The sequence below is a fragment of the Panthera leo genome, chromosome E3, assembly GCF_018350215.1.
Source record: "Panthera leo isolate Ple1 chromosome E3, P.leo_Ple1_pat1.1, whole genome shotgun sequence".
NCBI lineage: Eukaryota > Metazoa > Chordata > Mammalia > Carnivora > Felidae > Panthera > Panthera leo.
Window position 1 is genome coordinate 37,234,635 of NC_056694.1, and position 16,469 is coordinate 37,251,103.

General features: G+C 52.5%; 1 protein-coding gene across 6 annotated transcripts; it reads left to right on the forward strand.

The window, feature by feature from the left end:
- Positions 1-513: 513 nt before the first annotated feature.
- ZNF500 (zinc finger protein 500) lies at positions 514-16,140 on the forward strand. 6 transcript variants are annotated; one of them, XM_042922423.1, is made up of 8 exons: positions 1,170-1,248; positions 2,307-2,380; positions 5,231-5,367; positions 8,712-9,210; positions 10,843-11,026; positions 11,243-11,307; positions 12,317-12,428; positions 14,191-16,140. In XM_042922423.1, exons 4-8 carry the CDS (start codon positions 8,809-8,811, stop codon positions 14,874-14,876), a joined length of 1,449 nt encoding a protein of 482 aa, XP_042778357.1. In that variant the 5' UTR covers positions 1,170-1,248; positions 2,307-2,380; positions 5,231-5,367; positions 8,712-8,808; the 3' UTR covers positions 14,877-16,140. The 6 variants fall into 6 exon arrangements, with proteins under 6 accessions (XP_042778358.1, XP_042778357.1, XP_042778356.1 ...); XM_042922422.1 differs by adding an exon at positions 7,592-7,746 and having other exon boundaries at positions 1,227-2,380; XM_042922424.1 differs by lacking the exons at positions 1,170-1,248; positions 2,307-2,380 and adding an exon at positions 514-791.
- Positions 16,141-16,469: the final 329 nt, after the last annotated feature.

The following is a 16,469-nucleotide window of genomic DNA, read 5'->3' on the forward strand; positions in this document are numbered from 1 at the left end:
CAAGAGGTCTAACTCCCATTCTGTGACCTGCGAGGGCTTTTCTCTTCTCCTTCTAGAAAGGAATGTAAGATTTCTAGATACCCAAGGAGGATTAGTAAGTCAATCATATGAACTTAAGAACACCTCTTAGGGGTGCCTTGGTGGCTCTGTCGGTTGAGCATCTGACTTAGACTTAGGTCATGATCTCACAGTGGGTGGGTTTGAGGTGACAGCTCAGAGCCTGGAGCCTGTTGGGGATTCTGTGTCTCCCTCTCTCTCTGCCCCTCCCCCGTTCGCGCGCGCGCGCGCTCTCTCAAAAATGAATAAACATTAAAAAAAAAACCTTTTGGGATGAGCACTGGGTGTTGTATGGAAACCAATTTGACAGTAAATTTCATATATTAAAAAATAAAAAAAATAAAAAATAAAAAATAAAAATAAATAAAAAAATAAAAAAAAACCAAACACCTCTTAAAGAGCACCATGCTAATGAAGATCAAAGCGACTTCTCTTGGTAGAATTTGAATTTCAAGAAAATAAGCGCCTGCTAACCACTCTGGTAACCCCTGCACCTAGCACAGGGGAGGACTCAGCATGCTCTGAAAAACGTGTTGAATGGTTTTGAACTTGTTACAACCTTGAAGGGCTAACGTCCCCATTCACAGATGTGTTAACTGAGGCTCAGAACCCCCCAAGACCTGGCACGGCCTCAGCAACCAAGACGCGGCCGCCCTGAAGACGAAGCTCCACCCTCTGAGGCCCTGGCCGAGCCGCCTCCTGTGGAGACCCCCAAAGACGCGCTGCACCCCACTGTAAGCCGGGTGGGCCCAGGCGTCTGCCTTTCCAGCGCGGCGCTGGGCACTCTGGGACGTGTAGTCTCGTCCTCCCTTCGGCTCCGGCGTCAGCGACTTCCGCCTCCGGCAATCACAGACCTCGCGCGATCCTTGGCGAAAGACTCGCGAGACGGCGAATCCGGTTGGCAGCGGCGCCAACGTTTATTTGCGCGCGGGCGGTGCGCTCAGCGCTTTTGCAGCCACTAGTGCAAAGGCGGGATTCGAACCTGAGCGGACGGTGTTTCCCGGTCTCTCTGGGCGGAGGGGTCCGGGCGCTCCCCAGACAGGCAAACGCGGCAGAGCGTGTTCAGCCGAAGAGGACGGGGAGAGAGAGTCCAGCGTAGCACCCGAGTCAGACCTTAGGAAGCCTGGGTTATTATTACGGGCTGAGTGCTCAAACCTGGTGCTTCGGGGCTGGGGTTCTGGAATCAAAGACGTGGGTTTCAGGCTCATTTCTGTCACTTCCTGACTGTGTGACCCTCCTTGGTTTCAGTACTTAAAACTCGGAGCTTCAGGGGGTTTTACCTGTAGAGATCACACTACCCCTATTATTACTAGATTAAGAATAGACGGAGAAATGTGTATTGCCAGGTGCTCAGAGATTGGTGGCTGATATTATTTCCAAAGCAAGCAGACAGGACAAGGAATATTTGGGGTTGGATGTTGGGTTGGGGCTGTGCATTGACCTGGAAGGTCTCTATCTCTTAGGTAGACGGTGGGCGGGGGCCCTTGGCATCTTTTGAAGTCTTTTCTTGAACAACTTGTGCCTTTAGAAACCTAAAGGGCACTTCCTATTTCTGGAGATCAGTCTTCCTGTCTGAGAGAGAGAGACAGAGAGAGAGAGCCAGAGATAATCCGTTTACTCTGGCGGTGGTGGCAAAGGTTCCTCGACCAAACTCTACTTAGGTTACTCTGAACTCTCAACAAGGCCTTGGCTTTTGGACTTCTGTATTCATTTATGCATCGCCCAGTTTTAGCAAGAATCCGGCAGGGTCACTTTAGCCAATACCCCAACCCTTGATACCTGATTGGGTTCTTCACGCCCCAGCATCCCTCAGGTGATGTCTGATCACCCCAGCTTGCCTTCAGGAAGAATCCTACTAGGTTGATTTTGTCAGAATCCCTCGATGTTTCCTCTTACTAATTTTCCATCCTCCTCCACCTTGGCTATAAAGCCCCACTTTTCCTTGTTGTACTTGGAGTTGAACTCAGTATCTCTTCCTTACTGCACACCCCCTTGCAGGGGTCCCTGCACCTACCTCTGGTCTGGATAAAGCTTTACATACCACTGTGTAACACATGAGTCACTTTTTCCTAAACAGTGATTGAGAAAGTGCACTCCTCATCTGTGCCTTTCTCCCTCTTTGTGTCTGCCTCTGTCTCTCTTTCTCACACAGGCTGGCTTTCCTCTGCATGGCTGGCTTCAGCCCTCAGTAGGGCTGAACGGATTTTTGAGGGGAGACAGATATTTTACCTTTGTTTCTCTACCTTTAGCTTTGGCCTCATGCCCTTTTGGAGAAAGCTGTTGAAGAAAATATTGAAGCTAAGGAGATGCTGGTGGAGCCCAGGTGAACGGAGGGTCTTTTTGTGTAAATAATCTCCACCTAAAGGAACAACTGCATCACTCTCTCCCCTCCACTATCAGCACCTGCATCATTTTATACGACTATGTATGTACGTCTATGTGTGCGCCAGACTCGACCTGGAAGCATGTTGGTGGGTTTTATTTATCTCACACAGGATTTATTCTTTTAACGTTCATTTATTTTGAGAGAGAGAGAGGGTAAGCAGGGGAGAGGCAGAGAGGGAGAGAAAACCAAGCAGGATCCACACTGTCAGCGCAGAGCCCATCCATAGGGCTTGAATCCATGAACTGTGAGATCATGACCTCAGTCAATGTCAAGAATCGGACGTTTAACCAGCTGAGCCACCCAGGAGACCCCCACATAGGACTTAAAGCCGCTTTTGAGGCTACATTCAAAATTAGGAGTTTCTACCTAAACCTCCATATGTCAGACTTCTGAGAAACAGTCAGACTGGCTGGCAGCATGGGGCCTGCGCCCCCCACTACTTCCCATGTCCCTGACACTGCCTTGCATCAGCAGCTGTCTATGCCAGAGCTGCTCTGTTTCTTGTGGTAGGGAGAAGTTCTCCATGCCCATGTCACTGTCCCACATGGTATACACAGAAGACCAAGATGGACATGTGTTTTAAGAAAAATGGGAGAAACGCGCCTGAGTGGCTTAGTTAAGCATCCGACTCTTAATTTCGGCTCCAGTCACGATCTCACAGTTTGTAGGTTCGAGCCCCACATCGGGCTCTGCACTTAACAGCACAGAACCTGCTTGGGATTCTCTCTCCCTCTCTCTGCCCCTCCCCATCCCTCTCTCTTGCTCTCAAAATAAGTAAACATTAAAAGAGAGAGAGAGGGAGATCACTGTCTCTACCATGTGAGGGCACAATGACAAGGTAGCAGTCTGCAAGCCAGAAGAGAGCTCCCTTCAGGAACTAAATCCACTGACACCTTAATCTTGGACTTCCAGCCTTCAGAACTGTAAGACATAAAAGTCTGTGGTATGTTGTTATGGCAGCCTGGCAGACGAAGACACTGTGTTTCCCAAAAGGAGCGTGTGGAATCTTCACCCCATTCTGAGTGATGCGTGAGCTGACCACACACAGGAGAGTCTAGCAGATGTCATCCCTGGGAGTAAGGATTTCCAAGTATGCCTGGTGGTCCTTGAATCCCCCTTCCTCCACACTCCAGCCTTTCTCCTTTATCCTGGAGCAGCTCTCTCGGAGGAATAGTCATGCTTTGCAAGGCTGTTCTTACTTGTCTGGTTCTTATTTGGCCTGCTGTCTGTAGGGACAAGAAGATAAAGTTTCAGAGGTGCCTGGGTGGCTCAGTCGGTTGAGCGTCTGACTTCGGTTCAGGTCATGATCTCGTGGTCTGTGGGTTCGAGCCCTGTGTCGGGCTCTGTGCTGACAGCTCAGAGCCTGGAGCCTGCTTCAGATTCTGTGTCTCCCTCTCTCTCTGCCCCTCCCCCACTCATACACTGTCTCTCTCTCTCTCAAAAATAAACATTAAAAAAAAAAAAGAAGATAAAGTTTCAAATGCTGGGTGATTCAGGGTATAAACAATGGCTGTCTCCTGCCTCCTGTTAACTGATGTGTCCTTCTCATCTGTCTCAAATTTAATAATGGAACCAAAACACAGCCAGACTCCAAGGAGAGGGTTCCCAGCATTCACAGCTTGTCTCTCATCCTTTCTGTTAGTGAAAACAGTGACAACACTAATGCTTACTGACTGCTTCTTTGTTTCACCCTAGTGTGAAGTATTCTAATGTACTAGCTCATTTAATCCTAGCAAGTTTCCTCTGGGGCGTAGGTCATGTTTATCCCCCTTTATGTCACCATCATCAGGTTTGTGAATCAAACTTGTATAAGGTTGGGAAGCACAGGTCAGTGTCCGAAGAACAAGTGCTTCCTATTAATTTATTCAGTCATTCAGCAAATATTTACTGAGCACCTACTATGAACCAAGCAGATTTTCCCACTATGTTTAGAAAAACAGAGTGGGTATTCTGGCCCAAAGTAGCCACTTTAAAGGATAACCTCTAACCTTATCCTTTAAAGGATAACCAGGGGCGCCTGGGGGGCTGAGTCCGTTAAGCATCTGACTTTGGCTCAGGTCATGATTTCACGGTTTGTGAGTTTGAGCCCCACATCAGGCTTTGTGCTGACAGCTCAGAGACTGGAGCCTGCTTCAGATTCTATGTCTCCCCCTCTCTCTGCCCCTCCCATGCTCATGCTCTGTCTCTATCTCTCAATAATAAATCAATGTTAAAAAAAAATTAAAAAAAAATTAAGGATAACCAGAATCTTCCAAGAAATCACTCGGATATTTATTTCAAGGCAGAGCTCTGATTACCGGGCTGGCGTTCAGGAGTGCCTTAGGTGAGTGGTTGGGGCAGCAGGCTCTGGAGTGGACTTGCCGGAGTTTGACTTGGCTTTGCCACTTTCCTAGCTGTGTGCGGCCTTGGCAGAGTTCTGCACCTCTCGGAGCCTCAGTTTACTCATCTAAAACATGGGTCATAATGATATCTATAAAAGAGAGTCATTGTGAAGATTTCAGTAGCACAGTAAGAAAATCCCATGGACTTAGGAAGTGCTTTAAAAACATTAGGTTTTATTATTAGCTCATAGAGGCCTTATAAAAAGTAACAAAACACCCATTATATATCAGTTTTGGGGCATGGTAGCTCCATGACGACTCTCTTAGATAATGTAGTCAAATTAGCTAAACTATTTGACTTGTATATTGAATTTTTGTTTCTTACTCATTTGGATACTGAGAAATTGCTACCAAAGATGACAACTTTTGGAGAGCTTGATTGTAAACCCTCGTTTCCCTGCCACAGTTAAACACCAAGAGCAAATGCGAGCTGAATCGATGCTTTGTCTGTGATGATGGAACCATGGCATCGGTCTGAAGGGAACTTCCCCTCTGTCTTCCGAGAAGCATATGTGTGGGTCGCTCAGTTGCTTGCAAACTTCTGTGAGTAGGAGGCTGCCGTTTTAACTCAAACGGTCTTGTAGACTCCATAACCACTACGAAAACAAGCTACAGTTAGAAGTATAAATATAGTGATATGTGTGTATAACGATAAATACTTCTCATTCAGACCACGAACAATGCTTGGGACCTTAGTAGCCCCGTGGGCCTCTTACAGGAACTCCACGGCACCAGGCATCTGAGACCCACGCACTGAGACCGCGTACTCCATCTCAGAGTAGCTACAAGTCATGAAGCCTAAGGAGCGTTTGTCACGTGCTGGATATTGTCACGGGTGTTTTACAAACGTAATCTCATCTAATCCCATCTCTCAGCTCCCTGAAGCGGAAGCTGTGGCAATCTTCATTTTACGGGTGCGGAAGGCAAGGCACACCTTGTTGACAAGGGGTGGAGCCAGGATTTGAAGCACTGGCTTGGTGTACGTCTTTGGAGGCCCCAGTTCACCCCGATTCACATTTGTTAGGGGCCGCCTGTTTGTGTCTCCCCCCATAATAGAATTAAGACCGAAATACTAAACAGACAAGCAAACATGAAATCCTGAGCAAAGGAGAAATTTGTCCTTTTAATCTCTGTCGGTTGTAGTCACTGAAAATTGCCCAGACAGGAGAAGGCCAGAGCCTGGGTCACTACATAGACTTGGTAACTTCTGTGCATACGGCTCTGAGGAGGAGATGCCTGGTTCCCACAGCTAACCAGGAGGCAGTCAGAAAGGGGAAGGCATGGGACAGCTTTGAAAATGCTGGCGTCCCCACACCTGTCCCCTTCCCTAGATGCAACCCAGCACGTTCTGCAACTAGATGATGGTTGTCAGCCCTACAGAACTTGCTGACTGTCCCTCAGATTCTCCACCAGCCTCTTCTGTTTTCCTCCTTTTCCCTCTCCCATTTTATTTGTCCTTTCTTCTTCCTCTCCTGCTATATGCTCCCTGTGACTTGTTCAAAGTTCCCCTTTGCACATTCTGTTCCCAAAGCAAATCAGTTGGCAGGCCTCTTGTGTTGGACTTAAGTACCAGTTCTCTGAATAGCTCCACATGTTGGTGCTAGTTTATTCTTAACACCCCCGCCTGTCCTGACCAGCACCCTCATGTTGAAGAAGAAACTGAGGCGTATATCATCCTGCCTTTCTTCAGACCCCACCACAAGGCTGTGGTGGTCTTGAAGGCAGTCCTGAAATCTGCTCTTAAAGATGCCTCCCACTCAGGGGGCGCCTGAGTGGCTCAGTTGGTTGGGCGTCTGACTTCGGCTCAGGTCATGATCTCGCAGTCAGTGAGCTCAAGCCCTGTGTTTGAGCTCTGTGCTGATGGCTCAGAGCCTGGAGCCTGCTTTGGATTTTGGCTCCCTTTCTCTCTGCCCCTCCCCAGCTCATGCTCTGTTCTGTCTCTCAAGAATGAATAAATGTTAAAAAAAAAAATTATTTTAAAGATGCCTCCCACTCAGGGAGAGGCTGTCTCCAGAAATAAGTCATAGGCATCCCAGTGCCTTGTTCCGCTTGGTGTGCTCACAATAAAAACTGGATGCTGGATGTAGCAGGGGAAATGAAACATGAGACAGAATGCAGAGTAGGAGGGGGAGAAAAGCTAGTGGGAAGATGGGGTTAGGTGCTAGGTCTGGGGATGCCAGAACTAAAGGACTCAGGGATGGCCTGGTCCTTATGTCAGCGATAATGCTGATGGAGCACTTACCATGTGGTAGGCAGGTTACCCTCACCAAGACCCTTTACCTGCTTAAAGGGCCAGGGGCTTAGTGTTCTCCAGTCTGGACAGTAACACCAGGGAGCATTTGTCTAGTTCACTTCCTGTTCATGGTGCCTGCCTGTTACAAAGCAGAGCCCAGTATTTGTTGATTAAATTAACAAATAAAAGAAATCAGCCATTGGTATCCAAGATGCTCCAAATAAGTAACTTTCTGGGTCTTCAGTTCTTAGTCTCTAAAATTAAGGAGTTGGACTAGGACGGATGCCTGGATTCCAACCTCACCTCAGCTCTCCACTTACTGAGGGTGTGTGACCTTGGTCTGGTCACTGAACCTCTCTGCCTCCTTTCCTCATCTGTAAAATATTGCTAATAGTACCTACCTCCCGTCTTTGTTTCAAAGATGAACTGTTAATAAGTTGCAAAGTATTTAAAACAGAGCCTGGTACATACAAAGTACTATGTAAGTAGAAACGTAAATTTACAAAATCCCCTCCCACCGTGGACCTTTCTCAGGCTAGGGGAGGGCGAATGGAGGCGACACGGGTGGCATGGCCCAGAAGCTACGGGACCTCGAAACGCTCCCCTACTCACTGAAGGTGCAAGGACTACGATACCCATAATGCTTCCTGTGGTCCCGCCCACGCGGTCTCATTCCCACGCGCTTACAGGTAGTCGGCCAGGGGTTCGAGGACTACGTTGCCCACAATGCATCTCGCGGGCCTGCCCTTCCAGGCTTATTCCCACCCTCGACAGCCGGCCCAGCTAATGGCGCGAGGACTACATTACCCACAGTGCTGCGGTGGGTCCGCCCACACGGCCTCGTTCTCTAGTACCACAGCGGGCTCAGCCCGTGGCTGGAAGAGGACATAGCTTGGGTTCCGCTTTGTGCAGGTTGTCGGTCTAGGGTCTAGCCGGCCCGCCTGCTGCACTCCCCGCGCCCACGGTCCTGCCCCCGGCCCGACCCGCCGCGCTGCCGGTGAGTGCGGGCGCGGAGTCCCGGCCCACGCCGCTTGCGTCCCGCAGCCCTTCTTCACCAGAACCCGGGGTTGTGCTCGGCCTGGGCCACCGCTCACCCTGCACCTGAGGACGAAACCGGGGAAAGCATGCCCGGCCGGGGAGTCCCTACTCTCTCAGGACCCTGGAGTTGGAGGGGTCGTGGTGACCCATCCACCGAGGGTACCCGGCGGGCTTTCAGGGCTTGCCGAGCCCGAATTGGAGGGTCAAGTCGTGACAGAACCCGCGTCCCCTTGGACACAGAGGGCCCTGGTTCTATTTCCAAGGGGACCCCATCCTAAAAGGGCCAACCGTAGTAATGAAAACTGCACTTCCCAAGCTCTGGCCCCGTTCCAGTCAGTGCTCAAAACCTTTTGCAAAATCCCGGTTAGTCCTTTAAAAAGCCTGTGTGTAGGAATATCATCATCTCTACTTTTTGAACGAGGAATCGATGCCCTGAGAGTTTAAGCAACTTGCTTAGGAATTACCAGGGGGCTTAGAAGCAAGGACAGTTTGATTTACTTCAGGTCTTTTGCCAATGAGGGTGAGTTGGCTCTGGGGCTAGGGCAGGGCCTTATGGGTGTGGACACTTAACTAGCCCCAGTGCTGCACCCCAAATGATTATGTTGTTTCTCCACAGAGCCCTGAAAACATCACTTCCAGTGTCTGGCCAGAGGTACAGGGAGAGACAGATTTGACCTTTCAGGCACAAGAAAGAGCAAGACTTGCCCCAGACAATGGCGACCACACCTGGTCTCCAGCCTCCACCACCCCTGGAGCAAGACGAGATCCTGATCGTGAAGGTGGAGGAGGATTTCTGCTGGGAAGAGGAGCCTTCCCTGGAGACAGAAGACCCCAGCCCTGAGACCTTCCGCCAGCTCTTCAGGCTCTTTTGTTACCAGGAGGTGGCCGGACCACGGGAGGCCCTGAGCCGCCTTTGGGAGCTCTGCTGCCGCTGGCTGCGGCCTGAATTGCGCACCAAAGAGCAGATCCTGGAGCTGCTGGTGCTGGAGCAGTTCCTGATGGTGCTGCCTGGGGAGATCCAGGCCCGGGTGCGGGAGCAGCAGCCGGAGAGTGGTGAGGAGGCCGTGGTCCTCGTGGAAGGGCTGCAGCGGGAGCCCAGGAAGCAGAGGCAGCGGGTGAGGTGGGGGGCAATTTGGCCCTAAGGTGAGGAGATGGGGCCCCAAGACCTCAGGGCTCTGCTCCTAAGATCTGCCTTTGGAGATTCCTTGGGCTGTGGAGACCGAGGCCTGCCTTGGCCATTGGGAGGACCTGGGGCTGCCTGTACCTGTGAAACAAGGCAACTGCAAAGTGTTTCTCAGCCTTGGCCGATGGGTGTAAACCTGTCGATTAAGCACATGTAGCCCCACTAGCTCTCTTTGAACTGTGTGGTTTGGTTCATTCACTTCACCCCAGCATAGGTCCTACACAGGTTTTGATGGGAAAGAGCCTGGAGATCTTCCAAGGCAGGGCCCTGGGGGTTGAAGAGATTCCAGAAGGAGAGGAGCACTGGGAAGAAAGAGCAGGGGCTGGTGGGTGTCCCAGTTAGAGCTCCCCCCCACCCCCAACCTCTCCAGAGCTGCGCTGGCCAGTGCAGTGGCTACCAGTAACATGTGATTTTTTTTTTTTTAACGTTTATTTTTGAGAGAGAGACAGAGTGTGAGCAGGGGAGAGGCAGAGAGAGAGGGAGAGGAGAGAATCCCAACCAGGCTGTCTGAGCTGACAGCCTGATACAGGGCTCCATCTCATCAACTGTGAGATCGTGACCGGAACCAAACTCGGGAGTTGGATGCTTAACCGACTGAGCCACCCAGGCGCTCCCACGTGTGATTTTTTTAATTAAAACTAAATAAAATGTCAGGTGTAGTTCCTGAGTCACACTGGCCACATTTCAGGGGCTCAGTTGTCACACGTGGCCAGTGGCTACTGTACTGGACAGCGAAGATATGGGACACTTTGTTGTCATGGAAAGTTCTGTGGACAGCACGACTCTAGAGCATGCTCCCAACATCTTGTAACCAAATTGGAGTAATAGGGAAGTCTTAAATTCTTCTTGCTCAGATTAGATTAGTCCTACTGCATAGCTCTTAGCTCGGATTGGATTAGTTCTTTGGCATGCCTTTCCTCTGTCTCTATGCACCCCATAACCTCAGGGGACTGTCTCTTCTTAGAAGTGTGGGATGTCGAGCTTGATGCAGGGATCCTTGGCACTGGTTTTAAAGTTTTCTTATCCCAAGTACTATTGCAGAGCTCAGTAAACGCTGAGACCCAAGTTGATCGCGTTCACCTGTTCTGGAATTGGGACGTAGATGGTCTCAGAGCACTTGTCACTGGCTTCAGGAAATGTAGCACGTGCTATAGTGTGAACTTCTGAAATGAGATCTGATTCAGGGCCTTTCTGGTCCAGGGTCTGTGGGGAACACCAAGGAAGGAGGGGTAAGAGAGTGCAGTGTGATGGGGAGACAGTGGAGTCTCACTCAGGGGCAGAGCAAGCCTCCGTTTGTCCAGGTTGGGAGCCTGACCTCTTCCCAGCTCACATTCCTTCTCCCAGAACAGTCTGGAGGGAGGACTCTGTGCGATGCGGAGGCCTGTGGGGGCAGACCTGGGGAGGTAGCCGGCAGGGGTGGTGGTGGTGAGGCACAGCTGGGGGGAGCCTGGGAGCCTGGGAAGGGAGCATGGCCAGGGGTGCCTGAGGCAAAAGTGGTTGGGGACCTTGTGGGTTTTCTCCCAAACTTCTGGGAACTGCTGGGCAGATCTCCATCTGCATGCAGGGCCTGGAAGTGCTCCCTGATGATGTACTGCCCCACGGGACAGGAGAACAGTGCTTGAAACACCAAGTGGAGGCTGAGCCAGAGGAGCTGTCTCTGGAGGAAGGGTCTGGATGCTCCAGCCAGCAGCCCCCAGCCCAGCTGAGCCACACACCAAAGAGGAGCCCCCAGCTCTGGCCAAAGAGGGGTGAGTAGCCATCCCTCTGGATGAAGGAAGCCCTGCAGGGAAAGGAAGCAGAGGGAGGAGGTTGTCACAGGAGGCTGGGCCACTGCATGTGGGAAGGACAGGTTCCTGCCCAGGACTGAGCGTAGGTGCAGAGTAGTTGGCCCTGTCTGGGCCTTTGCTACTGTTTCCACACCTGGGCTGTGTGGCCTTCTCTGACCACTCTGTGTCTTTCCCCAGGCCCAGTGGCCTTCCAGCATCAGGAGATGGCACCAGCCACGTCCTTCGTTTCATCCTGGTCCCAGGTGAGTGGGTGTTCTGCTGCATCCCTGTGTGTCCCACGCCCTTGTTACAGGGACACTTTCTCCATGGCCAGGTCCAGCTTTCGGAGGTGCTCCTCGTGGAATGACCCCTTTACCCTTACTTTCACCTCCTGGAAGTCTTCTCTCTGATGCCATCTGGGTATTAGATGTGTCGCAGAGGATTCCGGGGCTTAGTGGTGGACTGGGGCAATTGCTTCAAACCTAGCTGGGCGCTAGATTCTTGGGACCTTGGGTAAAAATATAGATTCATCCCCCAGCCCTGGCCTGGAATCAGAGCCTCCGTAGCTTGTTTAAATAACAGCTTTATTGAGATATAATTCATATACCACACAACTCGGCCATTTAGAGTACTTAACATTTAGTATACGTATAGAGTTATGCAACTATCGTGATGGTTTTCAAAACATACTCCTCTTCAAAACACCCGGTACCCGTTAGTGGTCCCTCCCCACCCCTGTTCCCCAGCCCCTGGCGGTCTTCTTTCTGTCTCTGTGCATTTGCCTCTTCTAGACATTGCTTGCTTGGGTTTTAATGTGCTCCTCAGGTCACTGTGGTGCTAGATTTGGGAACTACTGGCCTGGAGGCATCCTGAAGTTCCCAAGACACCCGACTCAGGTCCCAGGGCTGGTTCGACCTGAGGCAAGGCATGTCTAACTCGTGCCCCTGAGGAGCATGGGCCCCAGTGGCTGAGCGCGCAGTGGACCAGCTGCTCCATACGGTGGCTCTGTCCATGGTGTCTCTGGGCCTGCAGCAGTGGGACACGGCATGGTGGTGACGGTGTCCTCCCAGCTAGCAGGATTCCGCTGTTCTGTGAGCGGAACTTGAGGAGCAGGAGTGGATGACCGCATATGGAGAGGGAAGGTGTAGGAGAGAGGCAGTGGGGGAGGCAAGCAGGATCTGCCGTTGTGTTACAGGTGGAGGGGGTGGGTGAGCCCGCTAGGCCGGCCGCATGAAGGAGCCGTGGCAGGGGACTGAGTGGGTTGCACTCCAGCAGGTGCCGGTGACCTTGGAGGACGTGGCGTCATACCTGTCCCAGGAGGAGTGGGAGTGCCTGGACCCGGCTCAGCGGGGCTGCGTCTGGGATGTGCTGCCCGACAGCGGGGGTAACGTGCTCATCAGTGGCATGTCTGTGATGTGGGCCAGTCTCAGGGAGGGTGGCTCCTTCCCTTAGGCTGGCTGTGGCCCACTTGGCATCTCCCAGGCCGTCCCCCTGCCCAGTACCGTTCCTGTCTCTCCACCACAAGCCAATCCTGTCTCTCCACTTACCCAAGCCAATCCAACAGTTGTTGGACTGCAGTGGCCCAAGGAATCCCTGGGGAGCATGTTAAACTAGGAACTCACACCCCGCACCAGGTTGGTTCCATGGGCCGGGCACACTCCCTGGAGAGCCTGCTCTGCACCCAGCTGAGTGCAGCCTGCAAAGGCAGGGTTGCTAGAGACCCGTCAGAGGCCCAGCTGCAGTGGGGAGAGTATGGCTGCTCAGCTCATCCCAGGCAAGTGCCCAGAGCTGTCCTGGGTTCCTCCGTTCACACGGCTCGTCCAGTTTCACTTAGCCTCTGTGCCGCCCGTGACCCCTGTGGGTAGAGCTGCTCCTGGCAGGGCCTTGGCCATCCACAGCCTCTCCTTTCCAGCCCCATCCCCAGCTCATCCCCCAACACTGTCTGGTTTTGAAGGAATTGAGGTGCTTGTTTGGTATCAGTTGGATTTCTTCAGAGAAACAGAACCAATTTGTGTGTGTGTGTGTGTGTGTGTGTGTGTGTGTGTGTGTGTGTGTGGTGTGTAAGTAAAGGCATTTATTTTAAGGAATTGGCTCATAGGATGGTGGAGGCTGGCAAGGCTAAAATCTGTAGGGCAGTCCTGCAGGCTGGAAATTCAAGTGAGAATTGATGTTGCAATCCTGAGTCTGATGTCTGCAGGGCAGGCCAGCTGGCACGAAACCCAGGCACAATTCCTCTTCTGGGAAACCACAGGTTCTGCTCTTAAGGGCTTCAGCTGATTAGATGAGGCCCATCCACTAGTACTGAAGCTGATCTGCTTTATTTACAGCTGAGTGTAGATGTTAAGTAGAGAGTATAGCAACCTGAGAGGATTTTTTTAAGTATATTTATTTTGAGAGGGTAGGGAGAGAGTGTAGGGAAGGGGCAGAGAGAGAGAGAAGGAGAGAGAGAATCCCAAGCAGGCTCTACGCCATCAGCACAGACCTTGATGCGGGGCTTGAATTCACAAACCATGAGGTCATGACCTGAGCTGAGATCAAGAGTCCGATGCTTAACTGACTGAGCCACCCAGGTGTCCCAACCCAAGAGGTCGTTTAGCCTGGTTGTGGTGCCATTGTTCAGTTAAACACCAAAACACTGTTGACATTGGGGCTGGATAATTCTGTTATGCCATCCTGTGTGCCATAGGGTGTTCGTCAGCCCCCCTGGCCTCCACTCAGTAGATTCCATTAGCAACACTCCACTGCCTGGCTGTGACAACCAAAAATGTCTCCAGACATTGCCAAGTGCCCTCTGAAGGCCACCATTGCCCCAGGGTTAGAATCCCTGGCTTAGAGCCTAAGAGCCTAGACTCCAGAGCCCACCCTGTAACTTACTAGCCAAGTGACTCTGGGTAAGTTCTTTAACCTTCCCGTGCCTCAGTTTCCTCATTTTAAATGGGGTCATAACAGCACCCACCTCCTTGGCGTGGTGAGGATTTCACGAGCTACTGCCCATGGTTAATTATCTCCATCCAGGGTCTGACAAGCACTTCCTGCTGAGTGTTCTGAGGCTCCGCCCAGCCTTTGCTTTCTTTCTTATCAGGAGCATCCCCTCGCCCCACGAAGGCCCCACGAAGGCCTCAGGGACTGTGCTTTCTCTGTCTCAGGGCTTGGGCTGCAACTTGAGGATGGAGAGGGCGCCAGGCAGGACGTGCCGACGAGAAGGGAGCAGGACCGAGAGCTGGTTGGGGGCATGACGAGGCCTGAGCAGTCTCTGGAAAGAGGAGGACCCCGGCGGGGTGAGAAGCCGTACGCGTGCCCTGAGTGCGGCAAAGGCTTCAGTAAGACGTCGCACTTGACCAAGCACCAGCGCACACACACCGGGGAGCGGCCCTACAAGTGTCAGGTGTGCGGGAAGGGCTTCAGTGACCGCTCCAACTTCAGCACGCACCAGCGGGTGCACACGGGCGAGAAGCCCTATGCGTGCGCGGAGTGCGGGAAGCGCTTCAGCCAGAGCTCCAGCCTGGTCATCCACCGCAGGACACACACCGGCGAGCGGCCCTACGCCTGTGCCGAGTGTGGGAAGCGCTTCAGCAACAGCTCCCACTTCAGTGCGCACCGGAGAACGCACGCGGCTGAGAAGCCCTTCGTGTGCCCGGCCTGTGGCAGGGGCTTCCGCCGGGGCACCGACCTCCACAAACACCAGCGGACCCACAGCAGAGAGCAGCGCCCCCCAGGCCAGCGGAGCCCCACAGCGCGGCTCCGGGAGGCCCCTGGGCCAAAGCCTGGCCGCCGCTCATTGAACTGTCCATTTCCGGGATCCGTTTCAGAATTTCGAGGTCACAGTTCATGAAGCTGCTGGAGTTGTTTCTGTTTTGGAACCAAAATCCTAACCTTAAGGCATTTCACACTGATCCCATTTGCCCCTGGTGTGGGCCCAGCTTGTGGCAGTGGGACATTTCAGGTGCTCAGGCCCAAGGAGGAATCTGGACACGGAGTTCGGCAGTGGCGGCTAGACACCCAAGCCGGGTGTACGTGGGTCCTGGGGCTGCTGTACAAATGGCCACGACCTGGGTGGCTCAGCACCACAGGGACGGACTGTCACAGTTCAGGAGGCCAGAAGTCCAAAACCAAGATGTGGGCAGGGCTGCCTCCTTCTGGAGGCCCGGACGGAGAGACCATCCCAGGCCTCTCTCCTGGCTTCTGCTGTTGCCGGTGTTCCTGGTGTCCATGGTTTGTGGCCACAACACTCCCATCTCTGCCTCTCCCGTGTCTCTGGTGTCCTCTTGTAAGGGCACAGTCGTTCCATTTAGGGCCCCTAATCCCGAATGACAGCATCTTAACTCATTACATCTGCAAAGACCCTGTTTCCAAATCAGGGCACATTCTGAGGTTCTGGATGGACATGAAGTCGGGGGACACTCATTAGTCCACTTCAGGGAAACCTCAGTGGCTCCCATTCCTTACAGCATTAACATACCCCAGCCTTCCCTGGTCTCCCCCCTTTCCCCTCCAGCCTTGCCACATTTTCAAAACATAGCCTGTGAGGACTTGTTCCGTATCCCAGTGGTGTCAGCGGGCAGTGGGATGAGTTGCGGGTCACCTGCCTAGAGCCACAGCTGTTCTAAAGGACAGATGACTCATGTGAGTACGCTTCCCTGATAACCCATCTTCCGACCTCCGCAGGCGTGTGAGGAAGCCTGTGGAGATGACTGACATCTGTCCCCACAGCAGGAGCCAGGGCCGCCTTTGCTCCATCCCCAAGTGGCCAGGACAGAGGCAGCGTTGGTTGCCCACTTTGTCCTTCTGCGGTGGACATGCTTCTGATCTGTGCACATCCACTATCTCCTGGGTGGCTGAGGGGAACAGTATAGAGTACTTGTTCCATTTAGTCATCACTGAAGTCTTGGGGGCAGCTGCTGAAACCACTGGGTTCCGGAACATTCCACGCAGGGAGTATGGCAGTTTCCCATGGCTGGGTGGCCTTGGACCTCAGGCTGTGCTCCATTCTATTTGTCACCCAATCACTGTATATATTTTCACCTTCCAGCATAACCCAGGTTCCAGGGTGCATGACCTACTCTCTGTTTTCCTAATAAACAAAGCGGGTCCTTCTGGCCTCGTGTGCTCTGCCCTATGTGTTCTTTAGAGAAGGGGGCCACTCAGTTTAAGCATGGTGTTTACCTTCTAGGCCAGCTTCCAGAGCTCCAGCACTGCCGGTAACCCAGCTTCCCTAAGTAGCTGCGAGTCTGCAGGCTCACTACTGTCGTGTCCAGGCTGGTGCCAGAGGTGGCCGCCTGCTTCCCGGCCTGGGACCTGGGCCTGTTGGTGCCTCTTCCAGAACATTCTCTCAAGCAACCCTGAGACATACGGCTTTTGTGCCTCTCCTTTTACAGAGGGGAAACTGAGGTCCTGAATGGTTTTAGCACCTTGTTCAGGTGGCAGA

Coding starts and splice junctions, on each gene's coding strand:
- ZNF500 (XM_042922424.1), top strand. CDS start 8,809: ATGGCGACCACACCTGGTCTCCAGCCTCCACCACCCCTGGAGCAAGAC. Junction 11,027..11,242: donor CCAGCTCTGGCCAAAGAGGG/GTGAGTAGCCAT, acceptor GTCTTTCCCCAG/GCCCAGTGGCCTTCCAGCAT. Junction 11,308..12,316: donor TCGTTTCATCCTGGTCCCAG/GTGAGTGGGTGT, acceptor GTTGCACTCCAG/CAGGTGCCGGTGACCTTGGA.